The sequence below is a fragment of the Fukomys damarensis genome, unplaced genomic scaffold (genome assembly GCF_012274545.1).
Source record: "Fukomys damarensis isolate Sample0158 unplaced genomic scaffold, DMR_v1.0_HiC HiC_scaffold_18, whole genome shotgun sequence".
Classification (NCBI taxonomy): domain Eukaryota; kingdom Metazoa; phylum Chordata; class Mammalia; order Rodentia; family Bathyergidae; genus Fukomys; species Fukomys damarensis.
In genome coordinates this window covers 17,372,014-17,395,239 of record NW_022900930.1, presented here as the reverse complement: position 1 = coordinate 17,395,239, position 23,226 = coordinate 17,372,014, and the positions used below count along the sequence as shown (strand labels likewise).

Sequence of the window (23,226 nt, the reverse complement as noted above, 5' to 3'; positions counted from 1 at the left end):
CACCGGGGCATGAATCCATCCCATGATCCAATCACCCTACAAAAGCCCTGCATCCGTAGGCATGTAAGTAGAGAGGGAGGGTCATTCTTGATGTAAACTCTTAACGGTATAAATGTTCATAGGAACAGGGCATATCAGAATACAGACAAAAGATCCAGAATGAGAAATGAACAACACACACACAGACACAGACACACACACAAGACTTTGAGAAGCAAAGGATTCATGTGGGATGAGAGGTGGAAAGGCAGGAGAAGGCAAGATTGATGAACAAAATGGGGCCAAACTCTGGAAATCCTTAACTATTGACCTGAAAATTTTAGACTTTTGTTCTCCAGGTATTGTGAAACCATGTGAGGTTTTTGGAAAGAGGGAGATGAGATGGTTAAGACTTCAATCTAGTGGCAATGTTTAGTGCATCTTGGGAAGAAGAAAAAAAGAGATGGACAAAGAGAATAGGTGGTAACAAGTATGAAGTAAGTGAGCTTGGCTTTAGGTAATAGCAGAGTGAATAAAACAAGAGACTTGGATTTAAATTAACATAAACTAAATTAGTAGTCAAGATCTGTAAAATATATTTGTTTCTGTTTTTAATATTTAGTACTGATTAGGTGGTACTTTCTATTTAACATTTTGTGTTACATTGTTCGTCTTTTAATATATTCTGTATGTTCTTTATCTACAGATGAATTGTAAGTATGGATATAGCAGAAACCATACTTTTTGTACTTCTTTATATCCCTAATGCCTTGCAGAATTTTCATGTTCATTAATTTTAAAAATGTTTGGCAAAAATAGTTTTTAAAAAGATTTTTGCAATGCATAGTTCTAACCTGCAGGTGGGGATATAACATAAAGGAAAAATCTTTATTGCCACCTCATACTATTTACAAGTGAATTTTGTTACTATTCTTAAGAGGTTTTTTTCCCCCCCAGTACCAGGATCAAACTCAGGACCTTGTGCTTGTGAGGCAGGCATGGCGCCCCTGAGCTAAATCCCTGGCCCTTATGAGATTTTTTGATATGAAAGAATACATGACAAATATGTAAATTATAAGTTACAATTGTAAAAACTTCAAGAATCCAACTAACCTGAAAATAGAATTTAATATATTTAAAGAATGCTCACTTTCTTCTCAAGGCTCAATTCTTTTTGGAGACATAAATACTATTCTGAATTAGTGTTATCATTCCTTAATTTCCTGATATAACTATGGATATCCATATGTAAATACTATTTAATTTTTCTTTTTTTAACCTTTATATAAATGGTATCATACTGAATATATTCTGCTTGACTTGCTTTTTTCATTCAGTATTATCTTATATTCATCCATGTTAATAGATGTACACAGTCTATTAAGCAGAATGTAAAAGTAATTTTGAAGCGTATCTATAATAAATGTGGCTGTGTGTATACATATATATATATATATATATATATATGTGTTGTATATGGGTGTGTATATTACACACACACACACACACACAGGCCATCACACTGGGGTACATCCCCAGTCCTTTTTTGTTTTTTGTTTTGAGACAGGGTGTGGCAAGTCATTAAGTTGCCTGTGCTGGATCCTCTTGCCTTAGTCTCCCAGAATAATGGAATTACAAATGTATGCCACCATAGAATATAATTGATTTTAATTTAGCATAGTGGGTAAATTCATGGAAGAAGAGATTAGTCATGCTAAATAAGGAGCTAGTTAGGGCTGAGGATTTAGCTCAGTGGCTCCACTGCTTGCCTTGAAAGCACAAGGTCTTCAATTCAATCCCCAGTACCCAAAAACAAAAAAATAGCAACTCCAAATAAGGGGCTAGTTGAAGATCTCTGAACTAGATTTTACATGTCTGTTTTAACATAGCTCAGAGTTTCTTAACCTTGGCGCTACTGGCATTTTGGGCTGGGTGATTTTTGTTGTTGAGAGCTATTCTGTGCATGGCAGCATCCTGGCCTTTACCTACTAGATACTAGTAGCAGTCCTCTTCCCAATTATGAAAATCAAAAGTGTCTCTTGACATTGACTGCCAAGTCATTGGAGTTTAGGGGAAAAGAGAAAAATCACTCCCATTTGGGAGACTTTTATCAACTAAGAAAAGCCCAGGTCCTGATGGCTTTACTGCTGGATTCTACAACACATTTAGGGACATTAACTCATTAAACTCTTCAATGCAATGGAAAGGGAAGCAATACTTCCAGATTCATTCTTGGAAGCAAGTGTTGCTCTGATACAAAAAACAGGGAAAGAGCCGGGCATGGTGGCACACACCTGTAATCCCAGCACTCGGGAGGCTGAGGCAGGAGGATCACTGTGAGTTCCAGGTCAGTCTCAACTACATAGTGAGACCCTGTCTAAAAAACCAAAAAACAAAACAAAAACAAAAAACAGGGAAAGACTCAACCAAAAAAGAAAACTATAGGCCTGTCTCCCTAATAAACATAGATGCAAAAATCCTCAATAAGTTACTGGCAAACAGAATACAGAGGGTCATCAAGAATACCATACACCCTGACCAAGTTGGATTTATCCCAGGGATGCAAGGATGGTTCAACACATATAAATCAATAAATGTAATACACTATCTTAACAGAATCAAGGATAAAAACCACATGATCATCTCAATAGAAGCAGAAAAAGCATTCAACAAAATTCAACACCCATTCATGATTAAAAAAAAAAAACCCTGCAGAAAACTGTAATAGATGGTCTATATTTAAACTTGATGAAGGCTGTCTATGAAAAACCAATAGCTAACATCATATTAAATGGCCAAAAACTGAAAACCTTCACATTAAAATCGGGACCAAGAAAAGGATGTCCATTATCACCACTCCTGTTCAATATAGTTCTGGAAATATTAGCCAAAGCAATAGAAATGAGAAAGAAATTAAAGCAATAAGATAGAAAAGGAAGAAGTTAAACTCTTATTATTTGCTCATGATATGATACTCTACATAGAAAACCCCAAAACTGCCAAAAGACTTCTAGACTTGATACTTTAAGCAGAGTAGCTGGATACAAGGTCAACACTCAAAAATCAGTAGCCTTCCTGTACACAAATAACAGACTCACTGAGAGAGAAATTAGGGAAACAATTCCTTTCACAATAACATCCAAAAAAATGAAGTATCTAGGAATCAATCTAACAAAGGAGACAAAACACCTCTACACTGAAAACTACAGCACTCTGAGAAAAGAAGATAAAAAATGGAAAGATATCCCCTGCTCCTGGGTAGGAAGCATCAATGTAGTGATGTAGGCCATACTTCCAAAACTGCTATACAGATTCAATGCAATCCTGATTGAAATTCCAACAGTATATTTCACTGAACCAGAGAAAATAATCCAAAAATTCATTTTGAACAAGAAGAGACATAGAATATCAAAAGCAATTCTAGGCAACCGAGACATGGCAGCGTGTTGAGGTCTTCTTCTAGAGAAGGGGACTCGGGGATATGACCACGGACACAATGAATCACCAAAAGCTGATGGCTAATGGCAAAGTTTATTTTTAATGCAGGGTGTTATATACTAGTTTCAAGGCCACACACACAAGCATGATCTCAGCAATTGGTAATAAACCTCAATCACAAGGAGGCATGAGTAAGATAAACAATCAGTCATAAGAAGCAACAAGCAGATATACACTGTTTAAGCTAAGAATATAACATCAAGATAAGACAACCTCTGTTTATGACCAGAAGGGAGTGTAACTCATGAACAAGAACAAACACAGAGTTCAGGGGGTTGTTTGTAAGTCAAGGGACTGGCTCCAGCATGTCGCCTTCGGGACACCTGTGACCCAGTGAGGACCAGCATTCCAGGACTTGGGGTCAGCACTTCCGCCTTCTGTCCTCTCATGCCCCAACAGCAGCGGGTATCACAATCCCCAATTGGAAACTATACTACAAAGCCACTGTGATAAAAACAGCATGATACTGGCAAAGAAACAGACCCAAGGATCCGTGGAGTAGATTAGAAGATGCAGAAACAACTCCAGACACACTCAGCTACCTCATCTTTGACAAAGGAGCCAACCCTCCTCAGTGGAGGAAATATAGCCTCTTTAATAAATTGTGTTGGAAAAACTGGATTTTAACTTGCCAAAGATTAAAACTAGACCCTTATCTTTTACCATGCACTGAACTAAAGTCCAAGTGGATTAAAGATCTAAATATTAAAACAGAAACACTAAACTTGCTGGAAGATAAGTTAGGCAGAACTCTTGAAGACACTGGCATAGGAAAAGACTTTATGAACAAATCCTCAATAGCACAGGAACTAGCAGAAAGAATCAACAACTGGGATTGCATCTTATTAAAAAGCTTCTGCATTGCAAGAGAAACCACCAACAGAGCTATGAAACAACCTACAACATGGGAAAAAATTTTTACCAGCTGCTCCTCAGATAAAGAACCATTATCTAGAATATATAAAGAACTCAAAATAGCCCCTCCAAATATAAAGACCCAATTCAAAAATGGGCATCTGAAATGAATAGACATTTCTCAAAGAAGTAAAAGCAGCAAATAAATATGTGAAAAAATGTTCCACATCATTGGTCATTCGAGAGATGCAGATGAAAACAACACAGATTCCACCTCACCCCAGAAGGAATGGCTGCTATCAAGAAATCAACCAATAACAAATGTTGGCAGGGTTGTGGGGGGAAAGGAACCCTTCTCCATTGTTGGTGAGAGTGCAGATTGGTGCAACCACTGTGGAAATCAATATGGAGATACCTCAAAGAACTAGCATTAGAGGTCCCATTTAGCCCAGCTATTCCTCTGCTAAGTATCTTTCCAAAAGAATTAAAGGAATCATACCAAAAGGATATATGTGCACCCATGTTTATAGAGGCACAGTTTGTAATAGTTAAAGCTTGGAAACAGCCCAATTGCCCATCAATCAGAGACTGGATAAAGAAGATGTGCTTTTTCTATAAAATGGTGTACTACTCAGCCATAAAGAATGAGAAACTGGAGTCATTCATAGGAAAATGGATGCATATCAAGGCCATACTCTTAAGTGAAATAAATAGAACACATAAGTGTAAATACAGAATAGTTTCTCTAGTGGGAAAAACTAAAAATGTAAATAAGATCCAAATTGTGTAACTGATAATATGAAATAGGAAGAAAAGGGCTAATGGGGTAGTGGAAGTGGGAAGGGTAGAGGAAAGGAAATAAGGCAAAAGAAAAAATAAGAGAAAAGGAAAAAATGGAAACAAAGTCTTTGTAAATAGTGGAGGCTGGAGGGGCCAAAGGGAGGGCAAGGGATTTGGGAAAAAATGAGAACCAAGACCTGCCATGTAAAGATACAAGATCCCAATGATGAATGTAACTGTTTGTATACTTTAAAAGTACCAATAAACTCAATGAAAAAAAAATAGGAGAAAGAAGTAGGCAGTGTATGAATAAGAGAGTAGGAACTACATGGTGGTGGATAAGAGGTTCTCAGAGCCAACTGTTCTTTATGTTATTTCACCAGTCTGCCTATATTCATCCCTGTTACCATTAAATTCTGTAGTTCCTCATGGTATGTACTGAGCCTGTGGCCTCACAACATTGAGAAATGAAGACAAAAGCCAAAGGAGGATGTTAGGAGAGTTTTATTGAAAATAAGATTAGTTCCTGGATTTGCAAGAGGAATCCCAAGTGGGTGGCCACATGGCCCCTCAGTTCAGAGCTAATTTTAGATAAACAGAGCACAGGAATGGCTCAATTGTCACCAATCACATGTGACTCTGTGGGTTTAAAATAAATTCTACTCAGGCTCTCTAACCCCGTTCTTCAGCATGCATGATTTAAAGGAAATGGATTTCAGAGCAAAAAAAAAAAAAATTATTTTGCATTTTAAATTCTGTAAAACTGAGGGGTTTAGTGGAGAGTTGCTGCAATTCCCTTTTGTAGGGAGGGGGCTGTATTCCATGTTGATGAGGAAGTTCATCCTTTGTCCAAAGACCTAATATACTATCTATTATTTTAATTCTTACCAAAATGGCAGTCACCCAGCTCTAGCTCAGGTCCTTCCCCTAATTATCTGCCCTACTGATAAAGTAACCAAATGAACTATACAGTTCTTGCAAAACTTCTTTCAAAGGTAGTTTTAATCTCTTATCTCCTCATGTATCATATCTGTTTTCTTTGGCATTGTAAGTTTATGCCTTTTTATTTTTTTCCAGCCATTTTATTATTTGTTTGTATTTGTTATTGAGGCAGGGTCTCGCTATGTAGTTCAGGCTAGCGTGAACTCACTGTGTAGGCCGGGTTGGCCTTGAACTCATGGTGATCCTTTTGCCTCAATCTCCCCCCAGTGCTGGGATTATGGTACTATCATGTTACAGGGATTGAAGAGGGAGTACTGGTAACAGTGTGTGGTCAGTGCATCCTATTTATTAGACAGTGATGATCATTTTCTTTTTATTTAGGAGTAGAACTATATTTATTTTGGAGAGAAAACTTTTTTTAATGAACTTTCATTACATAGAACTAAAGCCTGAATTATGTTCTGTAATGGAAACTTTGTGGAAATAAAAAATAATGTTCCTCTGCATAATCTCACAAATGTTTGTTTTTACAGTGGTGATAGCTACAGCACCAGTGTGACTTACTATATTGACTGGTGAGACAGAAAATTCCTCCCCTTTTAAAAGATGTTTTATGTGCAATTACTAACTCCTCATGAAGAATGTAATCACTGTGTAATACAAAACTGTAGTAATAAAAATTTAAAAAAAATTTTTTTCTGCTTTTTGTAAGGTAAAAGAGAAGGTAGAGGGTAGGACATGGTCCAAAACACTTATGTGCATGGAAAGTTATGTAGCAATGTGGCAATAGTCTAGGACCATAGATAAGGGAAGGAGAGGGGGATTTACAGAAAAGAAGTTTCAGAATAATTTTCCAAATATCATAGCCTAATAAAAGCTTGTTTGAGGGCTTCAAGTCTGGGTTGGAGCAGGGAAGGAGGAAGTGGCCCTTACCACTATCCTCTTCCAAAACCTTGATGGTCCCTGGAGTTGGTCAGGAATAGAGCAAGGTAACTAGTTTTTAAAAGACAATAATGTAGATTTTTATCTTGATTATTACAACAGTTTTATCACTGTCTGCTCAGGATACTAAGGAACTGTAAAAGGGACACTTCATAGGCCTCTATACCCAAGACTCCGTTTTAACCTTGATTGCTCATTTGTTGTATTTATTCCTAAGTGTTGCCTAATGATTGATGAAGTCCCTTAATTCTTGGACAAAACTTTATTCCTCTTTTATATATTTTAGGGTGGTGTCTTTTCTTTTTCCTTCCTTTTTCTTTCTTTTTGGTGATACTGTGGATGTTTTCATGAGCTGTCATAAGATACACCGGAAAGACTGTGGGGAAGTAGGCACACTTCTACACTGATAGTGAGACTGTAAACTAGTACAACTCCTAAGGAAATCTTATGGAAATTCCTCAAAAAATCCCCAAAATAAAAAATCCATTTTACTTACGTAGTAGCCAGTTAATCCTTCCCAGGCTCTTTCTGTCTTGTTCAAAGAACAATTAATGCCTTAGGAAGCTGAGGCAAGAGGATCTCAGTGAGTTAGAGGCCATTCTTGGCTACATAGTGAGTTCAAGGCCAGCCCAAAGTACATAGTGAGGCCCTGTTTTAAAAAATCAAAAATAAGTAGATAAAACAAATAGTAAAAAGTAAAGTTATTCAAGCCAACAGAAATAGCAAAGAATAAAAAGCACAAAAGAACTGCTTAGGAAGAAAAAGTGCTCTGCTGAGTGAGTGTGAGCCAGTTAAATTAGGAAAATATGTTCCCTGCAGCATGAGGGTGGGCTGGTGAAAAGGCTCACAGCTGCTCCAGCTTAGTGACTGCCATCTTGTATTTCTCCTTCTGGTGGCAGATCTAAGCCATCTCATCAAAAACCTGCTTGATCATGTACCTGAAGATTGGTATCAGGTGTAGGGCTCAGCTTGATCTTGCAAAGATCCCGTGCCAGAAGAATTGAAGTCCCCATTCCCTAGTGAGTAGCCAGTGCAGGTGCCGGGCTTAAGAGCTGCTGCTCTATGCCTGGGTCTCTGTGGTAAACAAGTCTCTCAATTGACAGGTCTGCCCGGTGGACAGCCATTTTGCCATGCCTTAATCCACTTTGCAACTTTCCCCCTCTATGTATCTTCCAGGAAGAGTTAATGATATCAAATTACAGTGATACATGCAGTACAAATTGTAACAGCTAAGTCTTGGAAGAGACCTATATGGCCATCAACAGATGAGTGGATAAAGAAAGTACAGCCTTTATACACAATAGAGTACTACTCTGGCACAAAGGATAAGCCAGCTATTTGCAGTAAAATAGATACACCTTGAGACCATAGTGTTAAGTAAATCAGAGATAAATATCACAAGCTTAAATACCACATGGTTTCTCTTCTATGAAAAGTCCAAGGCATAAATAAGTAAAGAGTAAAATAAGACATAGGTAATAGGAAGTAAGGAGATAGATCTTTTGCAAAAGGGAACGGAACAAGTTATGGAGAGAGGGAAAGAAAGGGAAATGAAAGGGTATTTTAAAAAGAATCAAGGTGAGTTTAAAGCCAGCCTGAGCTAGATGATAGTGAGTCCTGTCTCAAAAAGCCAAATAAATAAATAAATAATAAATGTAAAAACGAATGTTTACTCAAGGCAAAAGAAAAAGCAAAGAAGAAATTTTATCTGTGTACTAATTCCCCACAGCAAATGTAATCATTTATGTACTGCAAACATGTACCACTTAGAGAAAACCACTTTCCACTGTGTAGTTACATAGATAACAGGAATAGAATGATTCACTAGTAAAATTGGTTTAGTATTACTAATTTAAATTTTTATAGTAATTTCTCATACCTCTGCTATATAAATTTATATTCTCTAAGTACTCTGCCTGATATCTAAACCAACATTTTAGGGAACATTTTATTAGCTTCATCCGAGAAGGGTCTGTTAGTTTCCTGAAATGAAGATTACTCTTAAAGTCATTCCTTGATAGTTAAATATGCTCCATTCTAAATATTTTAATGAAAGATGCATTTTAAGTTTAAAGTGTAATTATACCAGGCACAATGTTTTAGAAGCCCCATAAATGTTGTGTCTCATTTTGTGCAAAAAGAACCAGCAGAAATACTTGCTGATAGGATATATTAGTGGAGTTAAGATCAGTCACCTGAGACTAATTAATGATGGGGCTGAGAGCAAACATGGCCAGTGCTGCTGGTTTACACTGCATATGGAGAGACATGAAATTAAACTTTCCTACTGGGATTGGGTCAAATTCCTGTGAAGGTATGATGGATTAACTAATGGTCAACTTGGAATGCTCAGCTGAGCTGAGCCAGCTTGGTTCTGGGTGTGGAAGACCAAACTGAGAATTGTTGCCAAGGGTATAAAAAGAGAATTGGAGGGGAAGATAGTACGCTGTTGATTTTCCTGGAGAAGCTTTCCACTACTGGATTTCCTGATAAGAACTCAGCTGTTCTCATCCTCAGAGGTGGCTGAGTCCTCCCTGTCACTGGGATGGCTGCTGTTCTTGTCAGGGGAGCTCTAGTCTTGACCTTGACCATCAATTCCTGGCTCCTGCAGATCCCTCAGCTTGATGGCACAGATCCTTCCCCTCTCCAGTGCAGACTTTCTAGGTTACAGCACTGGCCCTTGGTCCTTCTCAGTGCAGATCCTCAATACAGATTCACATGAGATGTTGCCATGGGCTCTAGACTTCTGACTGGACTCCTGGGGGACATTGCCATGGGCTTTAGGCCTTTGGCTAGACTCATGGGAGACACTGGCATGAGACACTAGCATTTAGACCCTTGGCTGGATTGTTCTGGTTTCTAACATGAACAAATCTCTTGCGCTTCTCTGAATTTGATTTTTTGGATGATTATTATGAAATAAATTATGTGTCCTATATTAAATCTGTTATCTTGCAAACCCTAACTACAGCAGATGTGTAGGTGTCTAATTTGTCAGCCACAAAACTAGGTCCATAGGGTTCGGATGACAGTTGTGCTAGGTCTGATGTATACATTGAAGAGTTCTTTGAAGGAGGTCTTCCAAAAGAAGGAAAGGATTTGTCGTGTTCACACTCTAGCTGGGAGCCAGAGTGACTTGATCTTGGTGAAACTGTACCTGATGTCCAGAGGAAAAAGTAAAAAAGTATATCTAAAGACATTTAAAAGAGAAAACCTCCAAGATTATCCAGCATCCTTAATTATGTTATGTTCTTTGTTTCCTGAAATTTCCTTCTTTTAAATTTGCTATCTAAAGTCCCTTTGCCCACCATGAGGAAGTGTTCTGGGCAAAACACCTACTTATTCCACAAGGTCTAAATTAATACATTAGCATATTTGTTTTACATATTTCCAAGAAACAAATTGTTTAGTCAGTTCTTCTCTCAGTTTGTCTCATTGCTGAGACAAAATACACAGCACTCTCACGTTAAAGGAATAGACGTTTATTTTGGCCCACAGTTTGTAGAGGTTTCAATTCACAGTTGGCTGGCTCCAAGGCAGGGTGTTGTGGCAGAGGGGCATAGCAGAGAAACCGTTTATGGCATGGCAGGTGGGGAGCAGAGAGCCAACAGGGGAAGAAGACTATATATATACATATATATATTCCTCCAGGTCATGCCCATAGGAACCCACCTCTCCCCACCCGGCTTCACCCCCTAACATCACACCCAGGTATAAATCTGATTAATCCAATATCACACACCCATGACCCAGCCGCCTTCCCAAAAGTCCCACCTATGAGTGCATGAGGCTTTGAGGGGTCACCTAGATATAAGCCATAACAGTTCCCCAAAGACTCATCACTCTTCGAATAAGTATATACAATATAAATTCTCAGCAAGCTGATATGAAGTGTGAGTCTAAACGATTATAAACTTGTTCAGTGAAGCCCCTTTTTGAAAAAGTGCCTTAAAGTATGCATCCTGATCTTTCCATTTCTGGTCCATCACCTCAAACACTGGGTCCTATCTGCTCCTCTTACATCATTTCTTTCTCATACTTTTTTTCAGCCAGTGATCCCAGATCTCATTCCCATTTTGTAGCTTTGATACAACTATGCGCAGGCACAATTTTACCTTCTTTCCTTTTTCACTTCCCTCCTTCCCCTCTTTCATTCCTTTTTCTATTTGTCTTTCCCTTTCTTTGTCTCTCTCTTTTTCAGTGCTTGTGATTACAGCCAGGGCCTTGTATATGCTAGGCATATATCTTACCAACCAAGCAATATCCCTCCTTCCGACCAAGTTGGTAATTCTTCCACTGTGTTCTGTCTATGCATCATGGACAGAAGGAATAATATATTACTGCTTGCAGTTTCAATTTTTGGCATGCTTCCTTAGAACACTGACCCTAGATTTTGTCCTTACTGTCTGATTAGCTCTTTCTAGGTTTCTCCTAAGGCAATGAGCCTGGCAAGTCATTAACTGACATCATGATCTATCTTTTTAGTAAAGAGCACAGATTCTGAGCCAGATTCCCTTGAATTCTGGCTCTGACTCTTGCTAGTGATGTGACCTTGGGCAAGTCACAAATGCCTTGGTTTCTTCTTCACCTGTGAAATGGAGATGGTAACAGCACCTCCTATAGGGCTGTTGTGGCTGAATATTACTTCTGTTGTGGTTGGGAATGTAGCTCAGTGATTGAGGCTCTGGAGGCTTCCAACACCAAAGGACAAAAAAATTACTGTATCTAGCACATAAATGCACCTCATGTGACAGTTACTATTATTTTTGTTGTTATTATTATTGTTGTTGTTGTTGTTGTTGTTATTACTATCCCTTCTCTGAGGAAGTGAAGGTACAGCCTATCAGTTGCTGTACAAAGTAACAGGGTACAAAGAGAAAAAGTAGGATTGTATTTTAAAATATTTCATTCTACCCCAGAGGCAATTATCACATTTTACAAATACAAGTGACCCCATGGTTTGCTTTTGACATTTAATGTCAAAAGTTTGAATTCTGCACCGTTATGAATGTATAATTTCCATTTCCCCTGTGTGTGTAAATTACTTAAGTCTAATTAATTTTTTTCTTCCTGGGAAGTCATCAGGACTATCTTTTCCCTGAGAACCTTCAAAGGTTCTAAGCAAGTGGTAGGTAAATATTTACCAGGAAGACCAAACCCTGCCAATACTCAAGTCTAATAAGCAAACAACAGAAGGAAACACTGCTTAAATTTTACTGGAATCTGAGTTAATAAATAGAGACCACAGAACGAATAGCAAACAACTACTTGAATTCTATCAGAATAAAGAAACAATGAATCTGGATCTCTAGTCTAAAGCTGTTATGCTATATGATTAATAGAGCTAACAAGACACCTATTACACATTAGAAAATCCTCTAGAAAAGTTTAAAACAAAAGTAACAACTTGCATGGAGTATAATTGATTCTTACAGATAAATTATACAATTTTGCAGTTCAGGGAATACTTTCACTTTTCTTCAAGCTTAAATAAACTGAACATTTCATCTTGGCAATTATTAACTTGCCACATTTTTATAACTGAGTAAAAATTTGGCTTCTTTTCATGTTTTAGTTGAAATTACACTTTAATTCATATTTTTATGGGTAACAGTTTATTATCCTTAGTACCTATAAAACAAAACTTCAGCTGAACTTTGATTTTTCTTAATCTTCAGGTTAGCATTACTGAAGTTAAAGTACTGAAATTCTCTGGATGAGCTCAATGATAGAAATAATAATGAAGATTATTAGTGAGTATTTTATAAATATTCATACAAATAGGGATAAATGAAAATATAGTATTGGGATTTGTCCTTAAATCTTTTTCTTTCTGTTTTAGGTTTTCCCTTCCAGTTAAACACATTTCTTCACTTTGTTCCTGGAGTAAAGCCAGAACCAACATTGTCTCTATTTCTAATCAAATAATGGAGAGAAAAAAACAACCAACACAAATTCTGAATGCAGTTAGAGGACCCTTGAGGCAGTGTCTGATGAAGCTTGAGTTGTGCCTCTGACTCATTTCTGACTTTGGGTAAGTTGTTTAATATCTCTGTGCTTTTGTCATGAATATGATAATGCTGATTTATTTTGTAGGGATGATAATAACTCAGGAAATAACCATTGTTCTTTCAGAGAGATAGGATTGATTAGCTGGGAGACGGCTTCTGCAACTTGGGAAACAGATTTAGGATTACATCTTATTTCCATTCTCTTTATGCTTTGAATGAGTGGGATGGGGGTTTGAGGTAAATGATAGAACCTACAGTTTCAACAAAATGGAAACGAAAAAGGATCATATTATAATTTTCACTTCACAAATATTTTTCTTTCCTTAATCTATTTGGGGACCAAAGGTACTTAACTTTTAAGGCTTTAATTGTCACCAGTTTTTATTTTCTATGAAATCTAATGCTAACCACTATATGTTATGCCATATGTTATATAATTAGTTATATATACATACAAATACAAGTTAGAATTCCTGCTTTCAATTTATATATTTTTTTCACAACATGGAGTGTTTTTCTTTTTTAAATTACATACTTTTAAATAACTTTTTGTTTGTTTTCTTGCTATGTAGTTCAGGCTGGCCTTGATCTTACTATGTAGCCTAGGCTAGTCTTGAACTCTTATTAGTGATCCCTCTTGCCTCAGCCTCCTAAGGGCTAGGATTACAGTTGTGTGCCACTAAGCTTAAGTAGCTGATGCTCCAGCCCAATCTCTGTGGCCCTCAAAATTTGACCAAGCAGGGGATATGAGGATTGCTTCCTTCCTCATTAGTCTGATTTCTGATTTTTCATAATGGACATTAGCGCCTCCATTGGAGTGACTGATTTTGGTAAACAACACATCCACTCAAACTACTTCTCTAGTTAAAATGTTTCAATTTTCCTTTTTTTGGTACTAGGGATCAAACTCAGGACCTTGCTCTTATGATGCAGGCGAGGTGCCACTGAGCTATTTTTTTTTGAGTGGGATTTGAACCAGGGGCCTTCACCCTGGGTTCTATCTCCAGCCCTTTTTTTCTTTTTTCTTTTGACACAGGGTCTTGTTAAGCCACTAAATTTCCCAAGCTGGGTTAGAATTTGCAATTCTCCTGCTTCAGCCTCCCACAGTCCTTGGATTATAGGCTGAAAATTTCAAATCTTTTTAGGTTAACATTCAACTTCTTTTGTAGAGGCCTGCCAATAATCAGTAAAACTATTTTCAAAGGCTGAAAATTTTGTATTACACTATGATTTACTTAGACAGGACTGAGTATAATTTCAGTATTCTCAGCCCACTGCCAGAACTTTGCTTAGCACTTAGTATGCATTCAATAAATGTTTTTGCAAAGTATGAATGAACTAAAGAGCCATGAGTGTCTCAGAAAGGGGTTGGTCTGGGAATTGCAAAATTCAGGAGGGGACATGGAAGCAGGCTATAAGAGTCCTAAATAATAATTTTTATATAATAGCAAATAACTGAAAGAATCAATAATGTCAAAGTCTAAGGAAACTTGTCTTTTCTATTTTGAAAGAGTAGTTAATTAAGCCTTATGATGTACCAGAAAAATTGATCTTGATATATTTCCAATTCAGATAGGAAAGTATTATATGTATATATTATAGTGTAATATATAAATAGATAGTATATAGGGTCTTGTTACTTTGCTAAATTACCCCTGCTGAGCTAGAGATCTTCTTGCCTCCGCCTCCCAGAGTGTTATTTCAGGTATGTACCACTAGGCCTCTTTTAAAACAGAAAATTTAAGAGCTGGGAGTATTGCTCAGTGTTATAGTGCCCTGGGAGGGAGGGAGGCAGGTGGGGAAGGGGAGAGAGAGAGAATGAATTAAAATATGCCTTCCTTCAGAGAAAAATCTCCTTTGAAAGAAAAAAGAAAAATATTGGTTATTCCTATATTATTCTTGTGGGCATAAATGAAGCTTGTCAACCAGTGGGCCTTTTGGAAGAATGGCCAGTCAAGAATCTCCAGCATCAGTCTCTGCAGATCTCTTTGAGGCTACAGAGACGAGTTCCATGTTCTCTGGCCAGGCCAGGAGAACAGTGGCCAAGTCTGGCTGTTGGGTAGAGCAGCCTTGTGGAGAAGCAGGGTCCACAGCCTTGTAGAAGAACCAGTCTTCCCCTGCCCCCGGCCATGATGCTACCGGGAGAGTCGCAACCTAACGTTCTTTTGGAAGAATATAGGATTCGGGAACAAATAAGTGAGCCATAGTCAGAAGTGAGAGTGATGTTGGACAGAGAAGGCCAAGTTGCAGGATTTCTCTGCAGTCCATTTTCCTGTGTGTAGCAAGAGCAGAGTGAGGAAGACCTTGTGTAGGGCTGATTAAGGGCCCTGGCCTCCGAGGAGGGAAACCTACATTTGCCAGGTGTTTCATGTATCAGTTGTGTGATTTTTAAGGAAATGATTTAACCCTTTGACCTAGTCATCTGGATGTACCTGCTCTTTAGGGTCGTTTGTGGATTATACCAGATGATGCTTGTAATAGGCATAGCATAGTTCTAGGGAAGTTGTAAGAAAGACCCAGTAGTACAAATGTGTGAAGTAAAATTATATACTTCTAGCCACTCTGTTCCTTGAGTTTAAGGCCAGGATATGGAGGTTTTTCTTAAAGCTCTCAAGGGATCTCAGTGAGTAGCAAAGTTTATGCACCATTTCTTCGGTTATATCAAAGCGGGGAAAGTGATTCATGAGTCATGAGTAGGACTAGTGATGATGGGGCATAAGAATAAAAATAGGCTAACAAATCATTCGGTTAATGTTAATATCTTTTAAAAGCAAAAGCACGGGTATAAAATTTGTTTGAAGATTAGGCAAATATTTTCTGTCCTTACAGGATTTTTAGTTTCTAAAATTTATGAAAGCTCACCCTTTTGGTAGCACACAGAAACTTCTGAATTTGAACAAAATTTTTCACCAAGACCAATAATTTAATGTCGATTTAAATGTTGGTCATGTAAAGTGCTTGCCTGGAATGTGCAAGGACCTGGGTTTGACCCCCCTATGTGTAAAGTTAATTTTTCTCCCAAACTTTAAGCTGAAACTTAATACTGATCTCTTTTGCTTGCTTAAACATTGAGACATCAAGAAAAACAATGCATATCTTCTCCTATTTGTTACAACTTTCTTCCTTTAAAAATAAAAAAAAATCTTCCATATACAAAATGAGTTCCTATTGATTTAGCACTTAAATGCCAAGATACCTTAAAATATTATCTCCAAACTTCCACAACCCTATAAGGTAGTGATAACAATTATTATTTCCATTTTATAGAACAGGAGCATTGTAGTAAGTTGCCCAAGGTCACACAACCAGACATCACAGCCAAAATTTGGACACAGGTTTTTCTGCTTACTTAGCCTGTACCTTTTCTACTCCATCATCCAAGAAGTACATTAGGACCCCAAAAGAATGAGCATTTCTTCTATGTTTGTGTCACTGAACAAATACCATTCTATTCAAGGTTATGCTGAGCATCACTTTGTGAAGGCAGAAGGCCAGGAATATCTGCGACAGTTTTCTGGGTGACCTTCAGATCAGAGATGGCCTGGAATATCTTCAGAACTCCTGGAGCTCCTTGAGTCTAAATCCAGTTCTTGTTTCATGAAAAATTCAAAGTTGATACGTTAATAAAAGTTAGGCTGGACATAGCTCAGTGGTAGAGCATTTGCCTAGCATTTGTAAGTACAAATCTCTAGTACAAGGGGAAAATGAAGTTTAAAAATTCGTTTTATTCTTGCAGTTCTTTCAATGAAGAAAATGGCGAAGACACTGGGTTTCATCCTTGTTGCCACTGTTCTGATAACAGTCAGGGGAAGCTGGGTAAGTTTACTGTGGAAACATTATCATGTTTGAAATACCTGCTTTGAGCTGGGTTTTCTTTTATGTTGCAGAAAATATGTAGTAACGTGCCACTGGAAAAATTCAACTGAAAATGAGGGGAAAGTTTTGTGGGAACACTTGGCACACAGGAACACTGAGAAAATCTTAAAAAGAATTTTAAAAGTAATAACCCATATTCACAACAAATAAGTATTCCTTAATTTGCTGGATTATTTCCACTTTTTACATTATATCAAGAATGTAAAACTGGTCATAGGAATTAGAATTGACCTTGGATTTTTTAATATTGAATGCTATTAGACTACCCAGGGTCTTTTTTTTTTCTTTTTTTTTTGGTGTGATTTTGGGGATTGAACCCGTAGCTTTTTCACTGAGCTCTATATGCAGCCCTTTTTAACCTTCTTAAATTTTGAGACAGAGTCTTATTAAGTCACTAAACTGCCCAGGGCTGGACTTAAACCTGCTATCCCCCTGCCTCAGCTTTCCAGAGTACTGGGATTAAAGGTGCTCACTCACATCATACCTGGTTTACACAGATTCTTTAATTATAGTGAACTTGTGTCAGCTTCCACTCATGAGCCGAGAAAGACTAAGACATCCATTTACTCGAAGTTCTGGTGAAAGGAAAACTTGTAAGCATTAAATAACCCATACATACTGTTGCAAGACTGGGCACACTTGGCTTGTACTGTAATCCCTACAATCATTTTAAAGTTGCAGTAGTGAATTATGTTTAACAGTTTCCTACTCTTTTTAGCCACACAGGATTCAGACACCATAAAATGCTCTTGTTTATTTTTTGGCCTGTGTGACTCAAATCGCACAGGACACTCAAATCAAAGTGGATAAATCAAAGTGTGATAAGAGAACACCAACAGCAAGTAGGAAATAATCATAGAAAAAATAGCAGAGATTCAGTGATTTGGGCTAGAGATGAGAAGGAGAGGCTTTTATCACTCTCTTGCTGTATGACTTTCAGTTTTGAGGTTGAATGCCTGTTCTCCTGAAATCTGAATTTACAGTCCTTTATAGGAAACTGGTATAATCTCTTTCCTTTATCCTAAATAACATATCTATTTGGGCTATTGTGCAAAGTACCCAGAATGCCGCAGGTCTCCGTATTTACTTATGGAACGAATACAAAGTTGTACATAATAATGGGAACAGGAAGTTAGAATATGTATATATTAAGAAATGCATCTGACTATAATTGAAAGACTTTCAGGAAATCATGTGTCTAAAAGTACTATAAGGTTATAACATATTAAAATTCATAACTTCTACAGCTGGGTGTAGTGGTACACACCTGTAATTCCAGCACTCTGGGAGGCTAAAGCAGGAGATTGCAAGTTTGGGCTCAGCCTGGGCAATTTAGCAACTTTGCAAGACCTTGTCTCCAAATAAAAATAAAAAGGGCTGGAGATCCAGCTCAGTGCAAAGGCCCTGGGTTCAATATCTAGTGCTGCCACAAAAAGAAAAATGAAGAAAAAAAAATGTTTAGTCTCTGTCTCTCAGCCTGCCCCAATTATATCATCAGTTCACTCAGTGCCCAAGTTTGATAAACATTTGTTGTCTGACTGAATCTTGTTATGGTTCTGTAGTTGCATAAGCAGTTAATAGCACATTATTACCCAATTGCAGATTGATCTTGTTTTTGTGTCTGAGATGTTTTTAAAACTATTGAATTTGTTTAAAGTAAAATTTAGCTTGTTCATAAATCTGTGTCTGGACATGACCAAAGGCATTATAATATTGGTCTCTCATGAAATATACTAAAAGATATATGGTTGGATTAAAGTAAGCATAGTACATGTGGGCTGGATGTATGTGTCTCAATGGTAAAGCAGCTGCCTGGAGTGCACAAGGCCCTGGTTCTCAGAAGTAAGCGTTATGTCCTGGAAATAAACATTTATGCTCATCAGAGGAAGTCATGACATGAGCTGCAAATAGGCAGAAATGAAAAGGTAAAAATGAAAGAGCAAAAATGTAACCTGAAGCTCTTTTCATGAGTCGTAGTGGCTTTCCAGATATTGAATATTCTAGTCTTGAATTGCAACCTCCTGGTCTCAGTAGCTCTTCCTTAGGAGACCCACGTCTGCAACTTTTCTTCCCAATGTATCTACCAAATCTGCTTTATCTTTAGAAAGCTCTGCTCCGTCAAATGCCACAGAGAAAGGCATTGATAAGCTGGTGGCCATGCCCAGAGCCTCAGCACTCAGGAATGCTGAGCAGCAGGATCATAAGTTTGAGGACATAGTGAGACCCTCTCTCAAAATGAAAAATTTTAAAAAGTTTGGGGATGCAGTCAGTGCAAAGGCCCTGGGTTCAACTCTTAATACTACACATACACACACAAAGGCATGGTTAGACTCAGGTGTAATATATTTTGGTTATTTGCCTTTCAAGAGAAGATAAATGATATAATTGGGCTGATGCAGTTCCTGCCATCTCTTTTTCAAGTAGCTGAGAGAGAAAAAAACGACTCTAGTAGACTTTCTAGCAACAGGTTCATGAGTGAGGTACTGAGGGGTAAGAGTGTCTAAATTATCATCCCTTATAAAAATGACCATATGTCATCTAATTAGAAGCATTGACTCATTTTAGAAGCATATTTCCTGAAAGTAATTAAAAAACCTCCTTTATGTAGGGGTTGACATATTAGTAATACTACTAAGTTCTGCAAGGCATGTGAATTCACTGTTTTGTGGAAAACACAAGGTGGTATCGTGTAGAGGTAGAGAGCTTACCTCTTACACTGGATTGGAACACTGACTTCTCCTCCTACCCACAAGGTACTCCTGAGGAAGTCTTTTTATCAGGATGGAACCCATTCCTGCCTTATGGATTGTCATGGGAATCAAAGCTCTTAGCAGCATTTATTATTAGCAGCAGCATTTATTTTCCATGAAAATGAGATGCACATTGCCTTGCAGGCTCTGGAGAGCTGTTCCCAGGAGCAGGTGCGGCTCAGAGCACAGGTGCACCTCCTCGAGACCCGGGTCAAACAGCAACAGGTCAGGATTGCACAGCTTTTGCATGAGAAGGAGATTCAGTTGCTTGATAAAGGAGAGGAGAATAGTAGAATTGACCTTGGAAGCAAGAGGCAGTATGCAGGTAAGAATAAATTTTTCTTAAGATTTTCAGTAACATACATACATATATATATATATATATATATATATATACACACTCATGTAACAGACAACATGAAACATTATATCCATTTAATTATCTTCTACCGTATTTTACACTTTTCTCTACTGTACTCTTTTTTGTCTTTTCTTTTCCTTTTGTTTTTTCAGACAGGGTCTTGCTATGTAGTTCAGGCTGGTCTTTCACTCACTGTGAAGCACAGGCTGGCCTTGAATTCACAGCAATCCTCCTGCCTCAGCTTCCAGAGTGCTGGGATTACAGGTGTGCACTACCACTCTTGGCCTCTCTCTATAATGTGTTCAGGCAATATTTACTAAGAATGCAAAATACCTGAGAATTTCTGTTGTTTAATAAGAAATGAAGACAATAGATTTTATTCTTCTTTTATACTTTTAATTCTTTATTGGTATGTGTTTGTGATACACACTGCTCACATTCCTGGTGGGGAGTTGGTGCATGTACCCAAGACATCTCAGTTATCTTTATCCCCTTCCCATTCCTCCCTTCCCCTCCCTCCATCTCTTAGTCCCCTTCTCATCTGTAAAAGGTCTCTCTCCCTATATCCTATCAAGACAATAGATTTTTAAATATTAGTATACAGATGGCAGATTATAGCTGTAAATTTTAAGGTTTTATTTTTTATCAGTACGTATTTCCAATACATAAGGATTACATTCCTTATGGGGAATTGGTACATGTCATGAAACATCTTAACTTTTTTCAACCTCTTTCCCTACCTGCTAACTCCTTACCTTTTAATCCCCTTCCATATGAGAAAGATTTTTCTTAATTTTTAAATTATTTGTCCTTTATTTTGCACTTTGTTTATATTTTAGGCTTCTCATATAAGAGAAACTATGCAATATTTAAGGTGTGTCCAACTTATTTCACTTAATATTATGGTCTTAAAGTGCATCCATTTTCTTATAAATGACTTGACTTTATCTTTTTTATGGCAAAGTAGTATTCATTATGTATAATGCCACATTTTCTTCATCCATTCACCTGTTGATGGACACATATGTTGCTTCCAAAATTTAGCTGTTATAAATTGTACTGCTATAAACATGAATATGCATTTATCACTGTAATATGATGTCTTTAATTCTTTCAGTAAGATACTTAGCGGTGGAATAGCTGTGTCAACTGGAATTTCTAGTTTTAGATTTTTGAGGAATCTCCATGCTGATTGGCAGAGAGATTATACTAATTTACATCTCCACCAACAACATAACAGAAGAGTTCCTTTTTCCCACAGCCTTGCCAAATTTGATTTAATTTCTCGATGATAGCTACTCTTTCTGGAGTAAGATGGAATTTCAGTGTGTTTTAATTTGCATTTTCCTAATGGCCAGAGATGTTGAACTTTTTTTTTCAATGTCATTTATTGGTCATTTGTACTTCTGAGAAGTGTCTATTCATTTCAGTTGCCATCTTTGGATTATATCTTTTATTTTGGGTGGTCTAATTCTTGAGTTCTTTATATATTCTAGATATTAGTTGTCTGCCTGAGGAATACCTGGAAATTTTTTTCTCATTCTCTAGGTTATCTCTCCACTCTGTTGGTTGTTATGTAGAAGCTTTTTAATTTGATACAATCCCATTTATTGAGCCTTAGTCCATGTCTGTGTCTTCAAGAGTTTTACCTATTTTGTCTTCCAAAAGTTTAAGAATTTCTATTTTAACATTTAGATCATTGATCAGTTTTGATTTTAGTTTGGTACATGGTGAGAGATTTGGGTGTAGATTCAATCTTCTGCATGTAGATAGCCAGTTTGCTCTGCACTATTTATTAAAGAGGGTATCTTTCCTCCAGTGTATGTTTTTGACCCCTTTGTCAAAGATCAGATAGCTGAATGCCTGCAGTTGTTTTTACATCCTCTATTCTGTTGCATTAATCCACAAGTCTGTTTTTGTGCCAATACCATGTAGTTTTTGTGTGTGTTTTTCTGTTCCAGGAATCGAACTTAGGACCTCGTGCTTGCCAAGCAGGCATAGTGCCATGAGCTAATGTGATAACCAACCCGACTCCATCTTGTGTCTCAACACCATTTTGTACCTGTGCTAGAACAAAGTGCTCGCAGTTGTACAAAGCAACCCCCACCGCCACATCTTGCTTGAGAGTATACTTGCTGCAGTTGCAGGAGTTTTGTAGCTCACCTCGTGTGAAACTTCCCTGTGCCCCCCACTAGCCTGGCATGCCTCTGCTTCTGTAAAATTCCCTTTGTTCTTCCCTGAGCCCTCCCCAACCAAAAGTGTGATTTAAAAGGAGAAATCAAACTTCTTCCATTGCCAAGGAAACTTTCTCGGTTCTGGCCCCTCCTCAGCTACTGGTTGTACTAAAAGAATCTGGCACACATCTCTGATGTTCAAACTCACTCATCACAACACTAAATCCCCGGCACCATGCAGTTTGTAGTCCCTGCAGCTCTGTGCTACAACTTCAAGCCCAGGATTGTGATGGTTCCTGCTTTGCTTTTAGTACCCAGGACTGCTTTTGCTAGTCTGAGTTTCTTCTGGTTCGTTTTTAGGATTGTTTTCTTCAGTTGTGTGAGAAATACTGTTGGCATTTTGATTGAGATTATATTAAATCTGTATAGCAGTTTTGGTAATATAATAACTCTGACAAAATTGATTCTGCCTATCCAAAACAGGAAATACCTTTCCATTTTCTGATGTCCTTTTCAGTCTTCTTTTTCAAAGTAGTGGTAATTCATTGTGAAGGTCTTTCACTTTTTTGGTTAGGTTCATTCCTAAATATTTAAAAAGTTTTTGATGTTATTGTGAATGGTATTTTTTTCTAATTTTTGTTAACAAGCTAATTATTGGTATATAGGAACACTATTGATTTTAGTGTGTTGATTTTGTATCCTGCTACACTGGTGAGCTTGGTTATTAATTCTAGGAATCATTTGGTGAAATTTTTTGGGTCTTCTGTGTAGAGGATACTCTCTCTGCAACTAAGGATAGTATGACTTCTTCCTTTCCTTTACATATCTCTTTCATTTCTTTCTCTTGCCTGATTGCTATGGTAAAGTTTTGAGTACTACATTGAACAGGTGTAGTGATTGTGGACCTCCTTGTTTCATTCTTGATTTTAGAGGGAAAGAGTTCAGCTTTTCCTCACTGAATATGATATTGGTAGTAGGTTTGTCATTAATGGCTTTTGTCAGATTGAGATAAAATCCCTCTCTACCTGTTTTTTATCAAGGCTTTTTCTGCATCTATT

At 37.5% G+C, this 23,226-nt stretch overlaps 1 protein-coding gene across 2 annotated transcripts in view; it reads left to right on the top strand.

The window, feature by feature from the left end:
• The window catches only part of Fgl1 (fibrinogen like 1), a 52,637-nt gene that overhangs the window by 2,564 nt on the left and 26,847 nt on the right, over positions 1–23,226 (top strand). Inside the window, exons 2-5 of one of the 2 annotated variants that reach the window (XM_010621777.3) lie at positions 12,675–12,749; positions 12,839–13,030; positions 16,744–16,823; positions 19,778–19,958. In XM_010621777.3, coding sequence (XP_010620079.1) covers positions 16,752–16,823; positions 19,778–19,958 — 253 coding nt within the window. In that variant the 5' untranslated portion in view covers positions 12,675–12,749; positions 12,839–13,030; positions 16,744–16,751. The remainder of the gene's footprint in view (positions 1–12,674; positions 12,750–12,838; positions 13,031–16,743; positions 16,824–19,777; positions 19,959–23,226) is intronic. The other variant, XM_010621776.3, reaches the window with a different exon arrangement.